We start from the raw sequence: 26754 nt of genomic DNA on the forward strand, positions 1-26754 counted from the left end.
TCGTTTCAGGAAAAAAAAAAGTAAATGGGAGCCTTTGTTTTCCCACTCCCCAAAGCAAATAAGTGATGTACGTGTATTCTTGATGCACGCAACTTCTCACTGGCACACAGGAGAGGCAGGGAAATTCTTGTGGGAATCCCCTGCTAAAACACTGGCAGAACATCACTGGCACTACAGAAAGCAAATCCGTACATTAGTCACGGTCCAACGCAAACAGAGTATGCAATTCTGCAGAAAAAAAAAAGGGGCATGCAGAGAATAGACACTGTGCAAAGAAGTTAGTACCATAATAGCATTTCATGCAAGAAGTAGTAAAAAGAACATAGTATTCTACCATACAGATTCATTTGCACTGAGCAGTAAGTATATTTGCAAAGAAATCATTCTCTTAAAAGATTTAAATTAGTGCTTCCAAGCAAAACTTCAAGTCTTGCAAAGAACATGCTTCCTCTTCATGCTACGCTGAAGCAGGGTCATTCCACAGCTGCCATTACAAGATTTAACATTTGAAAGGTCTTGTCCTCCAGAAGTGGAAGCGCATGGGATTTACTTTCACAACTCTATTAAAAATTGCTTTTAAAGGTATCCATTGGCACATGGAAAGAGGCAGGTGGGCTCATATACAGATTTATATCAAAGTAGTATTATACAGAACAGAAATCGTATTTTTATAAGGATCTATATGTAAATATGGGATGCCCTAAACAGGGACCGATTCTCATCCACATGCCAAAATACAGCAGTTTAGCCAAAGACATTGAAAGGTTTAACTGAATAATTGAATTAACAGCTATTTTTCACTAGTAAAGGTGACAGAACCCCGCAATAGGAGAGTCTTCTCCTCCGCGCGGGTTTCAGGCTCCGCACAAGCATCTCCTGCTGGGGCAGGCAGAACATTACACTGCTTTCCTCTAATGAAATATCCAACTGGACCCAGAGGTCTTCTGCTTTCTCTTACTCTGTTTTCAAATTGATTCAGGAACAACAAAAATGGTGTTAGACAAATTACTCTGTGGAAATTTGCTCAGTAACAAAGAGACCGTGATTATATTAGAAATTTTAGTATGGACTATTACTCTACATCTGATGTATGAAAAAAGCTTTTGCATTCAAAGCTTTATTCTGCAGCTTTTGCAATTATCTGTACATGTGTATGCTTTCATGTAAAACAAAGCAAAAGTCTTTTTTTAATTTTCCTCTTCATTTTATCCTTTGCTGTAAAAAGAAAGGTTACAATTCACTCAATTGCTCATTTCTCTACCAGGCTTAAGAGGTACAAATGACCTAGTTTCCTTGCCAGGAACCAGCAGCAGCACACTTGCCTGGCATGGCAAATCAGTGCATCTTGCTACACCAAGGGAAAAGTTAAAACTGTATTGACGTAAATTAAAAAAAATAAAAATCTGGGCATTCCTATTAATTTCTGTATTGCAGCAATCAAAAATCAGTGTCTGTACAAAGATCTGTAAAATTACCATTAACTCAAGCCTGTAGTTTCTACAGCCTTCATCTTGGATTCTGGAATGCGTTCAATCATAATTAATCAGGTTTAATGATAATCTTATTATACAAAAGACTTTTAAAAAAAAAATCCCAAAGCACTTTATGAAGTAACATTTCTATTGACATGGAATAATATATCAATTACAGAAATTCAATCACCTCCCAGCTGAGATTTAGCAGGTTTTTGCTTAAGGGAAACAGACAATGAAATATAAATCAACAGACTGAATTCTTTAATTTTTGTCAGCTGCTATCTCGCAGCATCCTTATGGGGTGCTGAGCACGACTGTTTGGAGGAGCGCTGCTCCATGACCAGAGCCTGGCCTGAGATGCTTTGGGCCCCGAACAAGCTCAGTATTTGCAGGAGAAGGATTTACTTTTGTTCTCTTATTTTTCAAATAGCCATGAAACTACATCCTGGCTTGAGGAGTAAAATTACCAGGCCCACCTGTCTTGCACTAACTTGCCTATTTTATGGCACCCAGGGTTTCTATTTTGAATGTTGTTCTTTTAAGCAGTGTCTCTTGCATGGGTTTAAATGTCTGGCACAAGACAGTCGAAAGAGTTCTTTGTTCTAGCTTGCTGCCAAGAGGTTTGGATTTGGGCTGGTTATCGTTTGTTTCGTCCATACTAATGACATGCTTTAGACAAACATTTGGCAATGCATTCTTGGCTCAAGAAACCCATTTTCTCGAGGAAATATCTTTCCATATTGCTAAATGAATATGAAAAAAAGAGGATCCCTGTATGGAAAAGGTGGAAAACTACTGTACCGGTTACAAAAGAAAGCAAAATGCAACTTGAACCTGTTGGACTACAGGAAAAAAAAAGTAGGGCACAAGTGAAGCAAGGAAAGGCAAAACACCATATTCAAGAAATACCCAGGTTTCCCACAGTGAGAAAATGTGTGTGCTGTGGAGTCAAACAAATTACCCATGCCCCTGGGTTATTTCCAATGGTACTAAACCAGAGCTTCACTGAACCACCTTGTGACTGTTGTCCCACTGTACTCTTCTCCAACCTGTAAAACATGATTTTCCACACAAGTAAGATCAAGTTCATATTAAGCTAAACAATTTGTTGCCCTTGGAACTTTACAGCCTTCTGCCTGCATTCAGGATCTGTTCAGATCCTCTTTAATCAAAAAGAAAATTAAGTTTTATGCGCTATCTTTTGTCCCCTTCAGCAGTACACCTTGAGGATATTCGGGGTGGGGGTGGGGGTGGGGGGGCTGTTTGTTTGTTTGGGTTTTTTTAAGTGAAACAAGTTGCTTTGATTTTAAGAAGGACAAGGGACTTTCTTAACTCTTGCAGCAAGCCTTGCACAGTGGACAGAACTCCAGGATTGCCATTGCTGGTCCCACAAACACATTGTGATGTGGCTCCTCCAGACCCCCACAAACACCCAGTAACTGCATCTCAGGCAGCAATAATCTGCTGTAATTTATTAAGTTGAGCTTCAACAGATGTTTAATCAGAGCTGAGGTTTATCATCAATAAATTTGTCATGCTCGCTTAGCTTTGCTTCTAATTAGGGATGCATAAACTCCTATTGCCTAATTTCAAACCTCCTTTGAACACACAGTTTAGAAGTTCGGCTTCTCTGAGAATTACTGCTTTATGTTTTTGGTATAATTCTTTTATAGGGTTTTGAGACAAAACTGAAGAAAAGAGTAACGAAAGAGTTGATCATAAGCATTACAAGAAAAGAAAGGAAAAAAGAGTGAAAGTGAAAAACAAAGGATTTGGATAACAGATGGAAAGGGAAGATGGAGGGCAGCAGGGAACATGACAAATGCATACCACGGCCTGTAAACTATTTCATCCCAGCTGAGCTTTTGTGCAATCAGATGTGGAATTCCTCTATTTTAATGTACTACCCAGGTATGAGTGGTGGAGGAAGCAAAACGGGAAGAGGTGAGGATGTGTTTTTAGTCTGTGCACAGGATAAAAGACAAAGGGAAACTCAGATTTAAATTACAAAGGGTACCGAACATTTAATTCAATTTTGCTAACCCTCCAAACACAAATTTCATGTTCCTCCTGTCATTTAAGAGCTTTCCAAGCTGTGTTTAGGGCTGTCCACCTCTCATCTAAATGGAGGTACCCTGACACTCAGGTCTTGTAGCATCTCACCCAGATAGGTCACAGAGCTCTACAAGTGACCCGTTCTTAACTGTATTTCCAAACTGATCCCAGATTGACCCTTTGACTGAATTAGACAACATTTGAACTTCTGCCTGGGCTGAGGACAATGTATATCACCTGAAAAATGTAGAATTGTAGACTTGCAAAAGTCAGCTTAAATCCTGCAAACATAAATAAAATATTGTTCATTTACGTTGAACATGACAAACCTGGACCTTAGCTCAAGGAATTGCTAGGCTGACAGACAATGCTGCTATCCATGCACACCTTCCTTCAGCTCCAGCAGCTCTTAATCCAGCTCTAAGAAGCAGCTCTCCAGAAGACACCCATCCTGCCACTCTGGTCTGCCCTCAGGAGGTGCCTGCAGTTCCATGTGTCCAGTCCTTCCTCCTTCTTTTTTTTTTTTCCCCTACAATCATTTAGAAAGAAACCTATCACTAGGTCAGCTCAATATCCATAAGCAATTCTCCAAGCCTTCTCCGTATTCTCTTCAACTTAAGGGCGGGGGGGAGGCAGTTGAAACCTACAGGGTGGGCCACGTAGCATAAATCTGCAGCTCCTTAAAATTAGCAGTCGTGAACAGACAAGCAACCCAATCTTTCCAACTGTGCAGACTGAACGAAATTCCTGAGCAAGGGTCCACTAATGAAAATGACCCATTCCCCATTTTCCCAAGATTAATGTTAGGACAGATTTCAAACACAGTTGGACTTGCCAACATATATACTGCAATGTCACTAACTGACCACGGATTTTATCAGGGGAACTCAGTCATTATATCAAGAATGTGCATAAATCCATGAGCTACACACACACACATCTATAAGCAGAATAGTTGCAAGACTTATTTTAAACATCTGCTAGGCAGATGATTCCCAGGTCTTCAGCAAGAAATATCATTCCCCTTCACTTCTGTTCTACAGATTTTTTTGCCCTTTTCTAGTTGTCCAGAAAGAGAGTAATAGGTTATATTGCATTAAAACAGACAAGATAGACTAGGTTTATCAGGTGGGGGGGTGGGGTGGTGTTGATTTATTTTTACTAAAAAATAAAACAAACAAAAATATTGGCACTGAATTTGAGATTTCAAAATTTCCCCATAAAACTAAGTTCTTCAGACTTTATACTGCTCATCAGAAAAGGCGATTTCAAAGAGCAAAAACCAGCACTGAGTGTTCAAGATTGCGAGGATATCCTGCAGTCCGCACTCTCCCAGCTCCAGCAGCAAAGCCAGCAGCCGGGGGGTGCTGGAGGTCACCCTGCCTGGTGGGTCTGCAGAGACCTCCATGGGTGCTGCCACCACCCCCTTGCATGCACCTTGGATGCTGAGCACATTTAAGTGCAAAGCATTTTGGAGGAATTATGTCAGGTGCCATGATTTGGTATTTTCCAACCGGGGCGGGGGAGGAATCCATCAGGAAATGCCCAGTTTTCACTTCATTCAATCCAGTACAATTCCCAAATCCTGGGACCATACCCCAATGTGACAGATTGAAAATGCCTCTGTTAAATGTCTGTGCACACTGTGGCTCCTTTAATCACCACGAATGGCATCAAGAGACAAGAATGTCAAGTGTCTGGGAGAAAGTCACTTGAACCGCTAACGCCTGGTCACAGCCACATAAAGCAAAAGCGCTTCACGGGACTGAGGGCCTCAAAGCAGACACTTTGCTGAGCAAGGCAAACCAGCTGCTTAATAAATAAAAAAGGAAATACAAATAAGTTACCTTGGAAAACAAGTAAGGCACAGCTGCGGATTTATGTCTTCCATTGGGAGAAGAAACATAGTTCGTGTGCTAGCTACTGAAGTTGTATTATTTCAAAGATAGTATCAATAAAATGTTAAACTAATCTTAAAGCTGTAAAGCCTCAAGTGAGGCACGTTACTTCCAAAATCGTGGTGTAATTGATTACATTGCTTAGGCACAGTACCTTACAGCAGAGGGTAAAGAAAAAGACATGAAAAGAGCAAAAGCTGCAACAAAGCAAGCTATTCGGCGGGAGGGGGATTACTTCATATAAAATGATGCATTTTACTCACAAACCAGCCACCGACCCTTTTTACACATCTATAAGCCTGCCAAATACCACACCATTTGAACTGGAACAGCTAAAGGCGACCCATCTTGTACTTCCCTCTCTCTAATTATGAATTGCTTCTTAGGATGAACAGCAGTGAGAAACTGTTACACGTGTACAAAAGTATTGCCGAGATAAATATGGTACGACCACGAAGCTGCGGATGTACATGCCTCCAGGCTCTGCCGCAGAGGGACTGAGCCCCACTTCTCTCATCACTTGCAAGCCTTCTGGTGCTCACCCCAAGTTCGGTATCTGATGTTGTGAGTCCAGGTTGATAAAAAACATCACCCAGAACCCTTTAAAACATACTATTTTAAAGACTGAAGAAAAGAAATATTGCTACACCAAAATTTTCCGGCTCATTTGTCTACTCTGTTTTCTAGACACACAAAAATACACAAAGGAGATGTATGCTAACACCAGACTTTAATCCTCTGGTTTATCACACCATTGCTGTACAGTGAGTTCAGCTCTGCCTTGGTACAAAACAGAACAACCTTCCCTTGGTTTTACATCACAGCTTGGCTTGCACAGACAGGTATGTGTTCAAGAACATTTTGCATTGACAAAGCTGTGTCTGAACCATTTACATATTTGTAATTACTGTCAATGTTGTGGTAAAGCCTGCAAAGGCACCAGGACTCCATGCCACAAATGGATCACAAAAACACTCCCCTTCTGATGAGCTTAACAGTGTAAGAATACACTCCTCTGAGTGTCTTTGCTCCTACCATTAACCTCTCATTCAACAAGAGTATCATTTCTAATAACAGTTCATCGGAAGGCAATGATGATTGTGGTTTTATCTTCTGCACACTTTTGTTCAAAGCCTTTGTAAAAACATCTCCCCTTAATTTTTTTTTTCTTATGGGTACATACGAAAAGCCCAAATAGAGCATATAAGCATTTCTGATACACACACCCCTAAAATTTACAAGTACCATATGAAAACATTTTGGAAATAAAATGTTCTGAATTTTCCTCCTTTTCTAAATCAACAAAGGAATACAGAATTTTTAATGCAAGATCACTCATCTTTTCATCTTTAAGCATCAAGTGTCATCTGGTGGATTGACACAGAACTGCACGGAAACTAACCTTAGAGCAGATTTTACTAGGGAAGTGAAAATAAACAAAGCTGAGATAATATTTACCTATGACCTCAGAGATGCAAATAATAGACATAAAAACCTCTATCATGTGCAGGTGTTTAGAAGAGGATGAGCCATAAGACTCTCATAACACATCTGGGGATTTGATGGACTTACCTCACTGAAAACCAGGAAACTTGAGTTATTTATGACCTACTGTCCAAAAGCTGCTAAAAAGCATTCAGAAAGCTACTAAAAAACTGTATGTCTCCAGCAAAGACATAAAAAAAGTTGTAGTCAAATTACTTTTTTTTTTTTCCTTAAAATGTAATCTGAGATCTATAAGTAACTATCTGAATCTGGAACTAGAGCTTTAAAGGAAAACAGTTACCTTTCATGATATGTCACACTGTTTTCCCTCATAGTGAGGAAAAAAAAAAAGATTAAAAAATCAGGCCAACAAGCATGCTGCAATTCTTTAACTAAAAGAACAAATACTTAACTAGAAACCAAACTTCCTATTTCTTTCTGTGCCTTTTCAAAACACATTCTGGTCTTCTCTCTCTAAACCCGTATTAACTACGTCTGACATCACGATTTTAAAAAATATACATCTCCTTTCTTATCACTGAAGAGAAGTAAAAGACCGAGCCAAGAAGAGAAAGTACAACAAACTCCTAACAAAGCTACAGAGAAAAAAAAAAAATTGAAAAAAAAAGCCTTTGTGAGGATCACCACCAAAAGATGGTGGTTCTATCAGTTTTAATGCTTCAACTCTAAAAGTAACTCCCCCACAAGGAATGTATGACTTTAAAGAGATTGATTTTGAAATACTTTATTTAGCAAACTTGATAAGCAAACCATGGGGCAGATATCTTTGGGAAACACTCAAGTTTTTAGAAAGAAGAAGAGTGTTAATCAAGTTACAAGGTAGAAGAATCAGCAGTATCTTCCTGGCCTTTCAAACAATTTCATCACTCGCTGTGGAAGATCATGGCTATTGATGGCACTAAAGCAACCTTTAACTGCTTGAAACCACTGCAAAATCTGACTGCCGGAGAAGGCAACCTAGCCTCCACAACACGGCTCTGCTCGTCAACATCTACAGAAGTTACACTCCATCAAGTTCAAGTATTAATCCAAAGTCCACTTGAGCAAAGTACACCTTCTGGATGCAGAATCAATCCACTCTCTGATGCTCCTTTCCTGTGTGGGATCAAAGGTTTGGACAGAGAGTACTGGCCAAGACTCAATTTAAGCCTTGGAGCACGGCCCCGCCAAGCCAGCTGTCCAACTCCGCTGTGCAAGGTTTCAGCAGGGCTGACGATGGATGTGTCACCATCCCCATTTTAGTTCTGACCAGAGAGCTCCTTTGAAGCCAGTCTCCCAACTCGCCTCACCCTTCTGTGTTTTGGTTTGTAGCTCAGCACAGTCTCAGAGCATATGACCTGGACTCCCTTCAGAAGAAATGAAATTAGAAGAGGCATTTAATGAGTGCATCTAGCACAAAACAGCAGCTAACAGGCATTCGGTCCACAGGGCCTACCTAAAAAAAGGTAAAAGCCCTTCAAACACACACAGGGCAGATGTAGGGACCTCCGCAACAAGCCTCCTTCCATAGATCCACTTCTATAGGTTGCATTTATTGCTGATGAAAAATAGCTTATGTTGGCTATGCGTACATTTCTTTGGTATTTTTAACCTAAAAGTAAATGTTTTACTTAAGCAAAACCCACTGCTAAACATTAAAAACCAAGAATACATCCTAACAGGGACAATACCAACTGGAACTGCTTCCCACTCCTGAATCAGAAACAAAAATACTCCAAGAATTGTTCATATGTCTCCCCTACTAGCCAAATCCAGTCTTCCCCCAAACCTGACACAAGAGAGAAGCCAACCACTGCAGTGTTTTTTTTAAACAAAGTCCAGGCTGTTCAGGAGGAGGCGAGAACAAGCTTGTCAGCAGGATTTCTAACAGGCAGCACCCACTGGAAAAACATGTGTTAGGGACTGCTCACCTCTGCATCCCAAGTCACAGCTGCTGTTGGTAGATCCGATGCCATGGATCTGATCCATCTGGCTGCAAGGGAGACTATGTGTTTACACACCCTGCATCAAGTTGAAACCTTAAGGTTATCCAAAGCACCAACAGCCCCAGTTCTTCGTGCAAAGAGCTGCCTTGCTGGTAACAAGCTGGCCCAGATCTGACCCAAACTTTTGGGCAGCCTTAAAGCTGAACCTCCCAAGTCCAGCTGTGTTCTCCAGTCAGTTCAAATAACCTAATCCTCTTTTTTTCAGACTCCAAATAAAGTCCTCAACTGCCCCAGATGAGGTAAGGAAGAGACAAAAAGCTTCAGCAGATCAGAGCAAAGTCAATCCTCTTCTCAACTTTCTCAATAGCTGTCAGAAGTCCAACTGAGCTGACAAAGACCAAAAAGCATTACCTCAAGGCTCAATTCAAAGGTAACTGATTCCCAGTCAGATTAAAGTGCAAGTACTGTATACTAACATCTGAAGGTTCAGTTGTTTAAATTAGACAGTGTAAGTCAGTACTTCAAACAGGACAAGTTTCTGGTTCTCCTGATTAAAAACTGTCAAGCAACTAAGTGCAAAACATGGTCTAACTGCAGAAAAAGCTGAAAGAGTAGTCACTCAAGCAGCATCTTACCTCCCAGTAACCTCTTAATTCCATGCCCAGTTGTTTTGGGTGAAATCTAAAGATACAGAAGGTAACTAAGGAGGTTAAAATATTTATTAAAAAAACCCAAAGGTAATAATAATCAGTATACTGCCCCATGCATGTATCCCCCTGGTGCTCCAAGGTGAAGATATGGTCTTGTTATTAGTCCTAGGAGGACAAAAAGCTCCTAACTCTGCATATATGATAAGAGGAGCCCTCCTCCATGAACTGTAGTGCAGCCACGGTGCCAGAATCAAGTTGTGTTACGGCTCAAGGCACCAGAATGTCTTAACGCAGCGCCAAGTAAAGCCACTTCAATGCAGTGTCTTCATACCCCATTAGGGATTACAAACCCTATGTTTAGGGGCATGGAAAGAAGCTGAGAGATTTACAAGAATTAGCATAGCTATATCTAGTTTCCTACAACACCCACTTTTTCCAGTAGAGGAGATCTGTGGTCTTCTGAAAACTCAATTAAATGCCAGTTTATTCAATACAAACAGACGTAACTCCACCATGGCATCAGCTTCCAGCTAAAGAAATCTTCTCCTGACATACATCTTACAGATTCCTTAAATACACATCTTCCTAGTGTTGCCTTTATTGTTGGTGCCAAGTATGCTGTCTGCCAGCACAGTAGTAACTCAGGCTTGCCATGTGGCGGGGTGGGGGGAAGCATTCCTACCAATATTAACAACTAGGAGTTTCCTGCAACATCAGCGGAGCACCGGTGAACAGCTGCAGAAATGCAGAAAATGCTTTTCTTCTCTTAGACTTATTAGCCATTATAAGATGCCAAGACAAACTCTGCTACCACTGTGACTCCCTGCAAGACACCCAGAATTGCTGCAGAGGAGTCAACAGTTTAGAGTGTTCCCCATTGAATATGATCATTGCAAAGCTCCTTTCTTTGACAGAACCCCAATCCCCCCACTTTTCAGCATCCAGCATCTTACTTTTCCTTCTGCCCTCATAAGTATATATGTAACCCCCTGAGCCACTGATCACAAAACATCTTATATTCACCACAAGAATGAGATACCTTTGACTGCTGCAATTTCTCCTCATCTCCCAAGTTCAAAGAAATCTAGTCTTTCTAGATGTGCCCATGTTCTTCATAAGCAGAACCGCAAATGGTGCCTCTTCCAACTAATTTCCATTGTAATGAACTCATCTCCATCTGACAAAGAGGAAAATGAAGGGGGGGGGGGAGTTTTGTTCCTACTTTTATTTTCCCATTGGAACAGAGGGGTGTAACAGACAGTAAACATTTGTCCCTGTCATTTCCTGCTCTTATTCACCAAAGTCCGTCACACCACCAAAACGATAAAACATGTATTAAACCTGTAATTAGAGAGTGGAAAATATAGTAGAAAAACAACTTATAATAGCCTGGGTTTTTTCCTAATGTTACTGATATGTTAAAAAAATCATTAACTGTTAAGCACCCTAGATCTTAAACAGTGACATTACTTTACAAACTGTATGCTCAAACACTTTTTAAAATAATCTAAGGATTACCCAACATTTGAACATGAAGGAGAGAAAACCCATGCCATGACTTGCAGGGAACTCATTTGGTTCAGATCTCTGAGCATACTTATGACCTAAACCTGAGAAAAATAAATAGCAATAATAAAAAATAATACCAATTTTCTTACAAAGCTGGGTATAATTGCAAGGGAATATACTGAATCCCCATGAACTCACAAGAATCCTTTTTCTCCGTGACAAGACACTGTTAAATATTTTATCTTCTGCTCTATTGGGTCTGCTTAGTATTGTAGGCCGCCTACAGCACTAAAAATGGGAGTATCAGTGCTTGTTTTTGAAGCGTCATTCCCAAACCCATGAAACTAAACATGACTGTGCAGAGAGCAGAAAGCATTTCACTGTTTATAATAATCCTGGCTACATGATATAAGACTATGGCATGCCCTAGCTTACAAACATTGCAAGCCCACTTTTAATAGTGGGTTAGCCAACCTGAATTCAGAAGATCATGTTCCTTTTCTAGCAGCAAATCCATCCAAGGATCTGGCAACATATAATGCAAACTAAAGCTGAGCTCATATTGCCAAGGATCTGCTGTTTGCCTCAACTGGGACGGAGGTATTTCATCATGTGTATAATGGATGATGTTATCTTTGAAGGCCTTCTTAAAAAACACCCCCCCCCCCCAAACAAAACAAAACAAGAAAACCCCCCAAAAACCCACTACTTGTAACAAAGATTTTGCTATCTTGCCAGCCAGCAGACCCTCAGCTACCCTGGCCGTACCTCAGCCTAGTTCACATGTTCAGCCCCAAAGAGCCAGGTCCTGACTACCTACCAGTTGGTTTAGCAGAGCTTAAGGAGCGCTCCTAAATCTGCAGACTAGCAAAAGGAAACAATTCAAATTTAAACACATATAGTTATTTTTACATGGTCAGTATGACAGAAGTTGAGGAAAGGAAGAAACTGTAAGCATTCCAATTAACCTTCTGGAAAAGTTACTGCCCTGGGAATGGATTCGGAAGCAGGTCTGCCTGATGGAGTGTGAATCTGCCGGTTTGGACCAAATATTTAGAAGACAAGTGTCAGCACTGAAAAACAGCCCGGAAGGAAGGAAGTCATATTCCTGATGGCTCTCAAGAAGGGACTGTGCTGCAATTAATATGAAAAAAAAACCCCAAAACAAAACTACAAAACCCAAACCAAAAAACACACGAAATTTAACTTCAATAGTCAACAAAAACTGAAAATGCATTTAACTTGATTTTAGCCCTTATATTTGGACTACATGGAGAACAGATTTAATGGGTGGGCCTGAAGAGAAAGCAGCAACACTGATCCATTTAGACCAGCTCCAAGTAAGAGAACAGATATGTCGATATATTTACTTAATATGCTACATATTTCAGCCAGGGCACAGCACCAAATACTGTCACTATCTAAGTTCTACAAACACTTCTAAGCTCTCTAAAATTCTGCTTGTAGAAATCTACAGCTGAGTCTATGCTACAAACCCTACATAAATCAGACTTTATCGTGACTGCCATTAAATAAATGTAAAAATAACAATGCAGAAAAAATACAGACTTCCAGGTTTTGTTGATTTTTTGTTTAAACAAACTAGCTCAAATCCTGCAATTGTGAGATCCAGCATGGAGCTCTTAAAAATACATTTAACGTATTTTTAAGAGAGGAGGAAAAAAAAAAAAATATCAGACACTACAGTATAATCAATACCAGCAAGTTTAAATGAAGTCTCTACACACCATTTTGAATAGGCCAGCTGCATACAGGGAGTGGGGACAAATTCAGAGTCAGTTGAAGAGTCAGCTAAAGACATGGCAACCAAAAATCATCACTAAAAACCAAAACCAGTAAAAGAGCCAAAACAAGAAAGCCTAACAATCTACATCTAGTTTCCTAACCTAGAAAAATCAAACCTCTTCGCTAAATGCAGTCCTCATGAAGAAAAATCTTGTGAACTACATTTCTTTTATTCTGGACATAATATACAGCATTAATTACACATTCATTCAACAGACACATTTCCACGAGTCAATTACCAAGTTGTAACACCACCTAAAAATACATATAATAAAGAAGCATCATTTTAAGCAGAACTCTGCATATAAATCTAATATTTTCAGTCCAGGCTCCCTTTTGGATATGCATTTTTCAAACAGGTTCCCTTTCTCTAGGAATCTCTAGGCATGTAATATGGCTGATCGACTCTAGTCCTGTACTGTTCATCCACTGACATTGTAAGACATCCAAGAAGAATCAACACCCATGCAAAGTATTGCCTACTCAGGCTGTTCAGACAAGGCTTTGTCTTGCTCCATCCACTGTTAATCCCTTTAAGTGTGACCTCCCCTCAATATCTGGCAGCAGCAGTGCCAGGGGTAAAAATGTAAAATTCCTTTGGCTCATGTCTTTTAATGCCAAAGTTGCTGAAAAACTAAAAACCAGAGCACTCAGCATACTCTGCTTCTAAGTGAAATAAATGACAGTCTTCTCTTTTGCATCATTATGCCAGACTGAAGAATAACAATTTTGATTTTAAGGTCTACCATGTGCCTTTTCAGCAAGGGGACACCACTGCAGTGACGATCATCAACTTAAAAAAAAACAACAAACTTAAACCACCACCAGATTTTCAAGTCTTAAAAAAACCAAACAACAAACAAAACCAAAATGGAAGTTACAGAATCAAGTCACATTTGAACTGCTCCCCTTTCATAGCTGCGCTCCCTTTGAAAATCCTAACCAACATTTTAAAAAGAAAAACTTCAATTACTTTCCACAAAAAAGTATTTTAAGGTCTTCAGCCCAAATGATGATTTTGCAATATTTTTAGAAACTAAGGCACATGACATTTAGACATCTTTTAACACATTTCAAAAGATGGATCAATATGAGATATTGATTTACTAATCAAATGGATATTAGATGAACCCTCGCCTTTTTTTTTTCCCCACTACCTGGCGAAATAAAAAAAAAAATAATCAGTTTTCAGTGCGAAGTACCTCCTTGGTAGAGCGCCTGAAGGATTCCCTATAGGATGCACAGTTCTAGGGAATGACAATGATGATAAATTTCCTTTTTTATCATATCGCCAAACCCAGAATTCCGCAAGCTACACCCAGAGTCTACATGCTCAAAAGTTTGATTTAATACATAAGACCGTTTTTTCCATTGCAAGGTAGAGGAACATGAATTTGGGGGGAAAAAAAACCCAACGGGAAACAGCAGCACAATTATGCAGTTATAAAAACTGCGTGCACATGATCTATCTAAACCTCAAGGTTTTGGATTTAAAACCAGAAGTTTCAGAGGGCTGAAAGTACAAAAGTGCATTTTTGCAATCTGGCCACCAGAAGGATCTGAAGATCATTGCTAAATTAGCCTATAACTGTAGCAACTCAGTTTTTATTAATTTTTATTACAGACTGTCAGCCAAGCAGGTGCCACAATAGAAGCACATCTTGGAAAGAGATGACGTCAGGAATATCCTGAAGGTACCACAGAACTGCAAGATGTCAGGAGAGGTGAGAGACCAAGAACAGTGAGAAATGGAAAAAGCAATTGGGAGGCTGATGCTGAGCCTCAGCGGTAGCACACGAGGGTTCCTCAGTCATCCTGGTGTGGGACAAACAGGTGACCAGGTCTCAACAGGAGTTTGAGGTTCATCCAATGAAGCTGATAGAATAAATCAGGAAACAGGAGACGGGATAATCTAATGTGTTTGGCAGATCTAGAATATACTCTTAGCAGCTGATGCCTGTGTGGCTGGGAGACCCAAGCAATGCAGGTGCAAAACCAGATGTAGTGGAAATCAAATAGCCAAGTTTAAAACCTGTGCTCTCAAGGTTTAAGATCTTTAAGAGCATTTCACCAAGCCATTCCCAAATTACAGGCACCACCTACAGGTCCTGGGTTTCTGACTGTCCATCGAACAGAAAACAAAGTATCACCCAGTGGAGGCTCCACTGCCATAGATAATCATTAAGCAAGATCCTGCTCAGTTTTCAAAAGTGGTTTTGTTTGAAACCTAATTTAACAAGGAGGGAGGAAAGAAAAGGGAGCATCAAAATGGTGCACACTGTGCTCCAGCTGGATGCAACTTATCTGCAGGCTTCTTGCTGCTTTGGGAGAGTCAGCTTAAATGCAAAATGCAACATTTTGCCTGTGCACACAGCAAAATGGCTGAACATCCCCCACCTCCCTCAGTTTATTGTCAAAATACAATGTTTTAACACTGTGAACATACAAGTAAAACAGTGGCACCACTCTATATATTTATGCAACAACTAGAAATGAACTTTTTTTTTTTTATAATATGTACTAAATCTGTTACCAGCCATAAGAAAATTTCTGTTTCAGTGGAGGCCATGAGTTCTGTGAGTTTATGAACACTCCTGCTTTAAGACACAACCCAATTTTTAAACAATTGGGCGTGGGGCAAAGACTGGGGAAGGAAAAAAACCCAACCAACCTATTTCTTTGTGCCCGCTATTCCATAACCATTTGCTACAAAGTTTTTCATGGCTGAAGCAGCAGCTGTGGCCAGGGTAGAGCTTGAACCCTGGACTAGACGGACAATTAACACCACAGTTCCTTTACCCTCAAAATTCTCTTCCACAGTTTCTTTGTCCTAACAGGAGGATTAGCAATTTTTAAAATAACTCTTGGACTTGCATGGTCTGGGAAATACAAAAAAACCCTTAGACTATCCTTTCAAGTGAATAAGTAAAGCATCTGTTCTGCATTCCAAGTGAAGCAACTTTTTCTACTGCGCAACCATCAAAATCAAGCAGCTGTAACTCAGACCAACAACCCAATACCAACAACTCCAGGCAGTGTGGATGAGACAGGCTTTTTTTATTATATTTTAAAATTTTACTATTTTGAGGAGAACTTACTCTTCCCTAGCTGTGAACACTTGCACCTCCATTAGAGAGCACCCCCTAGGAATGGCAAGGCAAGACATGTACTTGCTCGAGTTGAAAAAAATTTTAAGAAATTAATTCCTGAACTGCATAATAACTAGGGGGGATTGTTCCCCCCAACTTTGATATTTGGCTCTGCACTTTTACAGCCGAGAAACAGGCTGTAAGGATTTCAATAGCAATTAGTAAAACAGATCCAGGAGGGCTCAGCAAGCAGCACTGTTTGTTCCTCCATGGGAAACTTCAGCCCCAGTGAACGACTCCAGCAGCTGTGGGAGCAATGCATGGAGGTGGCACACCTGGCTCCAACAGGAAATTGGAACATCTGAGATTTTCCTCCAGGCAAAATTCATCCACCCCCAATCCGGAGCTTTGCAGACATTCAACGAACAGGGAAAAAAGGGGGGGAAAAATTAAGTAGAAAAAACATATATACTACTTCAATGCAAACTGTAACAGTTCCAACATGTAGCTATATGCTGTTACAGCCTGGGGGCTAGACCTTTAATCAGCATAAGTTATTGTAGATTCAGCCACGGCTCCAGTAGAACCGTGTCAACCAACAGTACAAATTTAGCTGCAGGGGCGCAACCCCTTTTTCTGTCAAATTTAAGAGGGAACACAATACACAGTTTGCACTGGCTTTTGCGTTCAGGTCTCCTATGAGCTCCCAGCAGCTTGCCATCAGCAACACTGCAGCTGCAGCATTTAGCCCCAGGGCCAGACCACTAGTGTGGGGCTCCAAACATAGCCCCGAGCAGTGCGTCAGAGGCGGCCGGGGAGAGGAAGCTATGTCGGTGTTCGGCCTCTGCTGAGAACTGTCATGAGAAACCTGCCTATTTCTCCCACAAATGGTGTGAGAACGGAGTTTACTGTCATCCTCTTTCTTTCCCAGAAACGGTGCAGCCAGCACAGGGCACGCTGTTGGATGACAATGGTAAAATCTAGAAAGTAAAAACACAGGAGGCTGAGATCTGGTGGTGGTTTCGTCCATTGGTTTTGAGGGAGATCACTCCCTCCTTTGCCTTATTCAGATTTCTGTTCTGTACCCTGCAGAACCTTTCCTTTATTTCTGCAGTGTCCACAGCTTAATTTCAAACAGTGTTTTGTACAGGTTTCCTCTTTTACAAATTTCAGATTTCTTAACTAATTTTGACTTTAAAACCCTCTTTCTTCAAAATCTCATCCTACACCCCTTTCAATGTTTTTTGCATTGTACTCACTGCTTATTCCTTTTCTTCCATCTCAGTCTTCCCTTCTACTGCTCCGTTCACGTCAGTTTTTACACAAACATTTTTATTCAGCATTTTGAAGACGTGGGTGAAATTCAAATCACAAGCACCCATCATATGCATAGGGCCAGTGGCAGGAAATACGGTATCTCTGCAAATCTCATTCTGGAATACAGCAATGTTTGTGGAGCGATAACCAAAATACACTGAACAGGTGATTCCTACCAAACATGGTAAAACCGTATTTGAAGGCTTCTTCAGGCTTCCTTTCCCTGCTCCTTCCCCAGCCCCAATGTTTGGTACAGTAACTTTCACCCTGTTCCAACCTCAAGGCCCAAAATGATTGCTGAAGTAGCAAGAATCTCATGAATGTAAATATTTGCTCAGGGTTAAGTTACCAAGAGAGAATTTCTGCTCAGAGCCTGCAAGCTCAAAAAGAAAGAATAAAAAGAGGCCAAAAGTTTAAGAAAACTAGAGCCCAGTGTTAAATTCCTTCATTACAGTAGATACCTGCCTGCTTTTCAGAAGTCTTAAAATAAACAGGAGAAATGTCTGATATCCAAGTGATATTTAGATGTCTCCCTGCCTTCCAAAAAATACTGGTACTACTGGGCTCCTTGGACTTTCAGAAATCAGATTCTTTAACATGAAGGCTGGTAGCCTCCAAAAATCTCCATCTGGATTGTCACAATGACATGTACAGATGTGTATGCTGCATGTAGACACTGTACCCAAACACTCCATCCAAAGGATAGAGGTTGGGCTTCCAATAACAGGCTGACATCTAACCAGAGTCCAAAGTGTCAGCGTTTTAGCCTTTCACATTAATTAAACAGCTGAATGAGTACCATCAATTAACAGTAGAGGTAGCTACACTTAAAGCAGTGGCTCTGTATACTTCAGCAACAGAATATCCAAAAGGCTTGAAGAGCGAAAAATGGTAAATATAATGCAAAATTGATTCATTCAGCAGTCCAGCATAAAAATATTATCTCCTTGAATCTTCATTAAGCCAAAGAATTTCTAAGCAGCAGCATCAAATCAATCTCTGAAGAAGTTCAAGAACCAGAATTATCTTTCAAAAGGCGATGCTTCAGCATTTTAACATATAATTTCACTAATATAATTATTCATGGCCATACTGAAATTCATGAGGACCTACAATGTTTAGCAGTTCCTCATCTCTCACAGCAGTTGCCAGTGGTCTGCTTCGTCCCTCTCTGTTAACACCTTGAAGATTCTGTCATCCCAAGAGATGCCTTTTCCTACTACTAACAACAGATTTGAAGACCATGAATTGTACATTACTCCGTACACTGTTTGATGACAGCTTCTTACCCAACGTCAGGAGCTTGCTTCAGAACAGCAATCAATACTTCCAAGATTTTTAAGAATTTAAGCATTTAAGAAAGACACAAAATTTGGTAACGCTTGACACATTTCTTCCAGACAAAAAAGCTCTTTCTCCAGGCTATTACTGCGCAACACAAGCACAGAGTGGGACTCATGAAGGTCCATCTGACCAGCCTCTCAGGGATGCCATGTGACAGTAAGCCCAGACTTCTCAGTCCCACCACCAATGCACATTACATCATTCAGGCAGTACCAAGTGTCTTAAAGCAGAAGAAAAGTCCCATGTTAGCACTTCTGCAACTTTTTTATGCTGACAGTTGACCGTCAAAGAGCCATGGGTTTTTAGAGTTCATAACCAAAACACTAATCATACCAAGAGGGAGAGAAGAAAGACAGAGGGACAAAAGTATTCTGACGATATCTGAAGGGTTATTCCGACAGCACGGCTCTGAGGTAGGAACCTTGACCCTCTGTTAATGGAGCTTCTGGAGGTGACGAGTTGATGAAATCACCTTTCCCAGCCTCCTAAGGACCCTGCAGGGAATCCTGCATGAGATGACTGAGGTTATACTATGTAAACAACTTCCTCTCCCCAACCTGCCTGCACAATTCCCCACGCAGCCCTCCCACAGCATGGGAGGCTTTCTGTCCCACACCAGGATCTATGCCTTGCCAAATAATAAGAAAAGTGCAACCCAGAAAACAAGGAAGCAGGCAATACCAATAAACTATGAAAGACAATTGCATTTCGCAGAAAGGCAAAAATAGCAACAGAAGTCAGTGACACCAGAAGAAAAAGTAGGGAGAATAGAGTTTTGAGAGGTAGCAGTCAGGAACCACAGAGGCAACGTGCTTTAAATAATGCCATTTAAACTCAGTAACTTAACCCCGAGAAGCCAGGTCACAACTGCACACCCTAGGTATTTCTCATAGAAGTACATGGTGACTACTGCCAGAAAAAGTAATGGCCATACCATTGAGGGAATGAACATCAGGCTGTCTATCGCTCCATTGGCACTGCAGGAGATGACACTATGCATTAGCATTTCTTCTCTGCGCTGGCTGGTATAGCATTTGCCCAGTATCAAGGTAAAGCAAACACACAGTACTTTAGTACCAGAAACTCCTAATGACAGCCAGTACAGATACAGTGAAAAGCCACAAAACGTGAAATAAAATTCAAAGACCCATAAAATTTTAAGACATTGCAAAGTGTAAAATGCAAACATAGTTATACTAAACCTCGCTTTTAGGAGATGGCTGGGGAATGGGAGGGGGAGAGTAGAGGGAGGGGCAAAAAGTTTCACTGGAAGCACTTCCCAGTGTACCTCTACTATTGTTCCACCAACAAAGGCCTTCTCAAATTTCACTACTCATAACGTCCAAACCAGCCAGTTTCATGCGGTGACTGACTGCCTTCCAATTACCATATGCTCCAGAGAATACAACACTGATCTGCAAACATCTATTCCCAATTTCACGTGGATTTTCACAGTGGAGGTCTGGGGTCCTGTGCTCAGGGGAACCAGGCTTGGTGCTCAGTGGGGAGTTCAAAGGGGTTGGCACAGGACAAGAAAATGAGAGACCGGAGAGCTGCTGGTGGGTACACAGCATGGCTTGAGAGCTGCCACATCGTGGAAAGAACTAGCTGAGGAGTTCAATGATACTCCCTCATAATTTCTCTCTCCTCTCTCTCACTTGTACCTTAGTCCACCTTATCTCAGGCTATCTCAAATTCTCTGTTTCCACATCTGAAAAATATATGAAGTTATTTTTTTACTTAAAAGGAACTTTCAACTAGTTCAGAGAATTCGTAACAAGGGACATTTTTTGCAAATGGTATCAATATTCATCTTTATGCAAGAATCGTAAACCGAGGTCTCTCAAGTGAAATGTTCATTTTCACATTAAAATTTGAAAATGTTGACAAAAATGAACACTGGAGTAGTTATTACTACTTTTAATCTGCCACACTATTTTGTCCACTCAGACAAGTTAACATCTACATAATCAACAGTTCAAATCTCTCACACAGTATCTGTATCCAGTCCTGGGAACTAGAAGTATTTATTACTTAGGTTTTATCAGCCACCTCTTTAAAATAGTTTCAAATTCTTTGAGTTTTCAGTATTTAGTAAATGAAAAATGTTTACAAAACAGCTTGAAGAAGAAAAATAATCTTACTCAAAAGCATTTTACAAGTTTATAGTTTTAGTAGAAACCGGTGTACGGTCCAAGAGGAAACAAAGCATTCATCACATCATTGTTGCATTTACTCTCTGCCCTTTCAATTCTCATACAGACCACTTGGTCACACTCACCAACCAAAGCAGGACCATTTGCACCAATATTACTGATGTCCAATAATCTTAACAAGATCCCTAAAACAAAAAAAGGTACAAACAACTTGAAAAAAAAATCCATTCATTATTATTGAGTTGGGTCTGTGGTAACAGACAAGCTTCAGCCAGGAACATCCACTGTCCATTGAGCTGGACACCTTACGGACACATGGGAAGACAAAGCTGTTCCAAAAGACCTCCTACAACAGTCAGTTGTTCGTTTTGCATTGAAAACCAGTGGGAAGCACATGGATTTGAGATAGCATTGCAGAGGGCACCAGTCCCCAAATCACTCCATCTCACACACCTTGTTTGAGAACAAGGCTGCCCCAAAACCAAACCACATAGCAACCTGACCAGGGAGCTCAGACTATAAAACTTGGGATGCTTTGAAAAACCCAGCCACAAAGCCTGTCTTGAAAACACTGCAATGCAAACAACGTGCAAGTAAAAAATCTCCACCTTGGATTCCGACTTCCCAAGTCTTTCCCTCCTGGTGTCCCAGGGTCTTGACAACCCACTTCCACTGCTGCTGACCTAAGATGGTCTTCCTCGTTCTGGATCATGCTACAGAAGCTCATCCCACACAAAAAGCCACGAGGACCATCACCACTCTATTTTGATTCCACTATTTTTATCGGTTTGAACAAAACATCCTCTCTTGAGACACCTCAAGACCAAAGAAGCTCTGAAGTCCCAACCTCCTCGCACATTATCAACTCAGTCGACATTTGGAGCTTGGGGGACATCCACAAGAACTCCGCGGGTCAGTATTTCCCGTGGCATTACCACACCTCACTTGATTTCCTTAAGAAAAGGGCAACCTAGCATCAACCCCCTGTCTTTCTTCCCCATCTCTGTGGAAGATACCTGACAGGGCTTGCATCTGCACATTTGGAAAGAGGCAGAGCTCCTCCGGGAAGAGAGTCCTGGCTTCATTTTCAGCAAGAGTTTTAGACATACATTTAAATGCAAGGAGCTGCACCAAAGGGGACTGGACAATGGCAATTCCAGCTCCATTCAAGAACGATTCAAGCCAGGACTAGACAAGCGGGACACATTTGATCAAAGTCACAACAGCAAGCAAGCTTAGCCTCTACAGACTTCTGTTAGATCACCACTCTAGGTGCCGTAAGTATGAAAACAGAAATAACTCACTGAAGACAACCAGTGCCAACAAAACTACATATTCACGCGTAAGGTGGGATACGTACAGCACCTATCCACAAGCATCTAACATGACAGCCCCGGCTCCTTCTATAACTAATGGAGAGAGAGGCTGCTAACACAGGTATTCCTGCTCCTGCAGACTCCAATCCACGTGGGAGAATCTGTCTCCAAACTTAACATACTGAAGATTGGTACCTGAGTAGTTCCGGAGGTGCCAGAAGTCAGATTGTCTGAATATGCCTGGATCCAGGGTGGATGGGGAACCTCAGGAGGTCTGCAACTCACCATAATATTTCTTGGGTAGGTGAAGGCTGGATCAACCCAAGAAGCAGGGCAGAGAACTTCCATTTTTTAAAAATAAGGATTTATTTCTTCAAACGAAGGAATTCCTTTAAACTTAATTTCATTTTTATCATTTTTTTCTAGCTTTATTAATTTTAGGAGATATACAATATAAAGAACTGGGTCATAAATGAGCTAAATCAGGAACAAAACCAGCTTGCTTATTTCAGGGTATGATTTTATAAACACAGCTCTGCTAGTTTGAATATGAACTGTAGAACTAAGACATCCTAATAGCATTGTGAAAACTAGCCTCCTATTAAAAATAAAGTTATTCTAAAGAATGCAAGAATCCTTTTATCAATGTATTTGTCACCATACATATCCCATTTACATTCTGCATACTTCTCTGCTTGGACAACAAAACCAATTCTGGTCATTAACAATCGCCAATAGTCTCTTCCACTCTTTGGTGCTGCTGTGTATCAGGCACTGCAAGAAGTGGTTAGTCCCAGATTCCTTTAAATTGTAGAGCCGTTTTCCTTTGTGTTAAAATTCCCTAAAGCTTACAAGGGAACTAAGGTAGAGTATATCCCTTTAACATAGTTCAACCACTCTTAATATTTGGAATGGAAAATGTGACTTAGGTACTGAGGTTTAAAAAACAGCTACGATGTATGCAGCCAATTTTCTAAACATGAATCTCATAAGGTTTTTTAGGGCTTTTTTTTTTTTCTTTCTTTTTTTGCGTGAGAATGTAGGGCTTGCAAGAAACAGCCAGCTAAATGCAACAGACCATTATGGCTCAGAGGTTTCCAATTTGCAACTAGAAATGGTTTACATTATAAGTACTAACAGCTCCAAAAGGTATTTAAAAAGGAGAAAGTGGAGAAAAACTTAGCATTTCATAAGTGCCTAAATATGGATTGGCAGAAAATAAATTTGATCTATGCAGTTAATAATAGTCTTACCAAAATAAGTGTTTAACAGAACTGGTTTTATGTGGTTTTAGGAGAACTAAAAATGTATTTACACAGCTAGTACTATATTTACTCGGACGCGCAATCTCTGAGCATTGTCGGCCGTGCAGGGACAAGGCTCTCCGAGGTGCCTGCAGACAACCACCAAGTTCGCAGGGGAAGCACCGCGCTGTAACTGCCCGCAGCCAACGCTTCGCCTGCACGAAGGTGGAAGACCAGGGCAGCAGCGTTTGCCAGCGCCAGCTGAAGCGCTCAGGCCTCAGGAGGGCTGGTCTGGACCCCGCTGACAATGCGTCTGCCTGAGAAACACACCAGCCCGCTCAAGGGGGTGAGGAAAAGAAAAAAAAAAAAAGAGAAAGCCCCCCCCCCACACACACACAGAGCTGAGCGTCACCCCGCATCTGTCCGGGCTGCTCCGCTCCAGGCCCGACCCCCGCGGCCCCGCCGCTCCGCTCCGCTCCGGCGGGCCGTGCCGCCGCCGCCGCGCCCGGCTCCCCGCGGCGGGGCGAGGGCGGGCGGGGAGGAGCGGGCAGAGGAGGGCCCTGGCGCCGCCGCCGCGAGCGCGCGGGGCAGCGCCCGCCGACCGGCGAGGGCGAGGGGAGCGCGGCGCCCGGGCGGGCCGCGCTGCCCCTCCGGCCCTCGCACACCTGGAGCGGGGCCGGCCCCGGGACCGGCCTCCCGCCGCAGAGACCCCGCGGATCACCGCCCCGCCGACACCCCCGCCCGGGCTCCCCGCGGCCCTCGGTCGCCCCCAGCCTCCGCTGAGGAGAAAACTTGGCGGGCGGGCGGGCGAGCGCGGAGCGCGCACGGAAACCTCTCCCCGGGGGCGCGGGGCGGGGGGGGGGGGGGGGCAGGGGCAGCAGGCGTGCCGCCGCCGGGGCAGCCCCCCGGGCGGGCAGCGGGGCCCGGCGCGGCGCGGTGGGGCGCAGCCTTACCCTCCGGCTCCATCTGGTCCCGCCGCCGCGCTCCGGCGCTCGCCGAACTGCCGCGAGTTGGGCCGGGCGGCGCGCCGGGCTGAGCGGTTACAAAGGCGGCCGCCGAGCGAGGGGGGTGGGTTTCCTCTCCCTCCCACTGCAGCTGCATCGCGCCATGAGGCGCCGCGAGCGGGACAAGGCGCCCCCAAAGGCGGCGGAGGCGGGAGGCGCTCCCGCCGCCCCTCGGCCCCGCGCCGCCCGCCCCGGCTCGGCTCGGCTCGGCCCGGCCCAGGCGGCCAGCGGGACCCGCCCGGAGGGACCGCGCCGGCTGCCGGGGGACCAGGTGCCGCTCCCGGCCCGGGGGGCTGCGGCGGCGGCGGCGGGGGAGGAGAGCACCCGCCCGGCCTAGCACTTTGTTACGGCCGGGAGGCGGGGGCCGCGCTGCAGGCCGCCCTGGCGGGGAGGGGAAGACCCCCCCCCCCCCCCCCTTCCCCTTCCCTGCCTCCTTCCCGCCCGGCCTGCCGAGCGGCTCCGGGGAAAGCGACGGCCACCGCTTGCGTGGCCCCCGGGGACAGCGCTGCGAGGGGGGCTCCCGCTGCGCCAAAAAAGCCCCGTGCTGACAGAGGGCCGCGTCCCGCTCCCCTCAGGCAAACCGGTTGGGTTCCACCGGAGGCCTGGCCCGCTGGACACAGCCAGCGGGGAGAAAGGGGCGCACAGGCCCGTGGGGACACCCACCTGCACCACAGAGGGGGCTCTCCCTGTTTCGTTGGTCAAGGACGGTGAGGCGTCCCCCTGGCAAAGCCCGAAATAACGTCAAAAGCAACAGAAAGGGAGGCTTCAAAAGGCTAAAAGCTCCCACGCCAGCTGTTGCCTTCGGAGCCACAAGCTCCTGGGTGCAGCTGCTGGCAGTGGCTGTAGGGCACGTGGCGAGGCCCAGCTGAGACCGCGTGTCCCAGGGCCGCGGACGGCTGCTCCTCAGAGCGGCCTCCTGTCCTCCTTGACGAAGACAAGAGAGCAAGTCAGATGCAAGGCCCGTTGTTTGGTCCCCTCAGGCAACCAACCTCTCCCCACCGCCCAGAAACCCGCCCCAAGCCACAAGGTCTTTCAGGGCTTCTTGAAAAGTCAGACCAGGAGGTGCCCCCCGACTCACTGCTCCGTGCCTCGGACAGGCAGCAGGACTCGCCGGGAGCGACCGCAGCTGAGCCGAAGGGCGATGCTCTCCGTGGCGGGCGGCAGCCATTGACGCGGCACTGGTGAAGTGCTCCTTCCGCAGAGGGTGTGCTGCAGCCAAGGTAAAACCCTGCCTTTTCAGGCAAGGTACATGTTTAAAGGAGAGCTTTCTGAGAGTTAAGATCTTCGGTTCCTCATCACAAGGAATAAATAATACTGAGCAAAACAAATGTATTAAGCTTAAAAGCGTGTATCAAGCAATCTAGCTCTGGAAGAACAAAACCGTGTAAAACTGTCTTCACAAAGGCATTTACCTTCAGGAAAAGATGCAAACCACTAAATTCAAAAGTTAACTACGTTGGGCTTTAGCCTATTTTTTATTACCCAGTAAATGGTCATTGCTCCTTATCTTTCCCCTGAAGTGTCCAGCTTTGATGTAGACCCCATTATGGAAATACACTTTTGGATAACTTCAATAGTGTGGTGGAAGGGAAGAATATTTTTGTAATGAAATTCATAAAATGGATTTATTTGGACTAGTTATTCCAGAATAAAAGGAGTAGCTGTTCTAGAGTAACTCTATGAATAGGGTCTAGTTAAACCAGAGTAAGAAGGCAGATTTATCAGTAATGAACCTACCTGGATTTCTTGATGTTACTTTTGAAATCCTGTTACTTTCAAAATCCTACCTCAAAGCATTAATATACATATAAAAGTTTAATATATGAGTAACTATTTCAGAGATTAGACTCCCCGTATTTATTGCTGTACAAAATGGTTATAGCTCCCTGAAATCAGTTGTATCCTTTAGGACAATGAGGCAGGTCATCTCTAAAGTACTTTCACCAGGCCAGATCTGAGCTTACCAACTATTGCTACGTGGTTATCAGATGTAATGGGTGTTCAGCAGCAGAAGCAAACTTAAAGATTGTTGAAAATCACCCAGGGTTCTTTGCTTTCAAGAAAGCAAGGTCTAGGCTATAAAGTATAAAGCTAAGACAAACTGTTTATTTTAAGCATTTAAGCATATTTGATGTAGCACCAGAACACCAAATAACCAGCATTCTTTAAAAGGATCGTTTTATTGCCTGTCCAATTCTTTCCCCACCCTAGACAGCATTTTGGGTTCATTTGGTTTTCTTCTAGAGCATTAGAACATTTTTCATCATAGGTGCTCTCAACTCTTACAGTCTGGGCATTTGCAGTATTTAATTTGTATCTTTGACCAGAATGAGTTGAGTAATTCTGGAGGGAGTTTACAATTTAAGTAAACATTAAATTGCAGCTATTACTTTTGGCCAGCTAAGATCATAACAAAGGGCCAGTATAAGTTTCTTCACATCTAAGAATAAGACATTTCTT

At 43.0% G+C, this 26754-nt stretch overlaps 1 protein-coding gene across 1 annotated transcript in view; it reads right to left on the reverse strand.

The window, feature by feature from the left end:
• FGD3 (FYVE, RhoGEF and PH domain containing 3) overlaps positions 1-24622 on the reverse strand; it is a 115436-nt gene extending 90814 nt beyond the window's left edge. The window contains exon 1 of the mRNA XM_075053564.1: positions 24244-24622. Within this exon, the coding sequence (XP_074909665.1) occupies positions 24244-24391 (148 nt within the window). The 5' untranslated portion in view covers positions 24392-24622. The remainder of the gene's footprint in view (positions 1-24243) is intronic.
• Positions 24623-26754: the final 2132 nt, after the last annotated feature.

The sequence above is a fragment of the Buteo buteo genome, chromosome 21 (assembly GCF_964188355.1).
Source record: "Buteo buteo chromosome 21, bButBut1.hap1.1, whole genome shotgun sequence".
Classification (NCBI taxonomy): domain Eukaryota; kingdom Metazoa; phylum Chordata; class Aves; order Accipitriformes; family Accipitridae; genus Buteo; species Buteo buteo.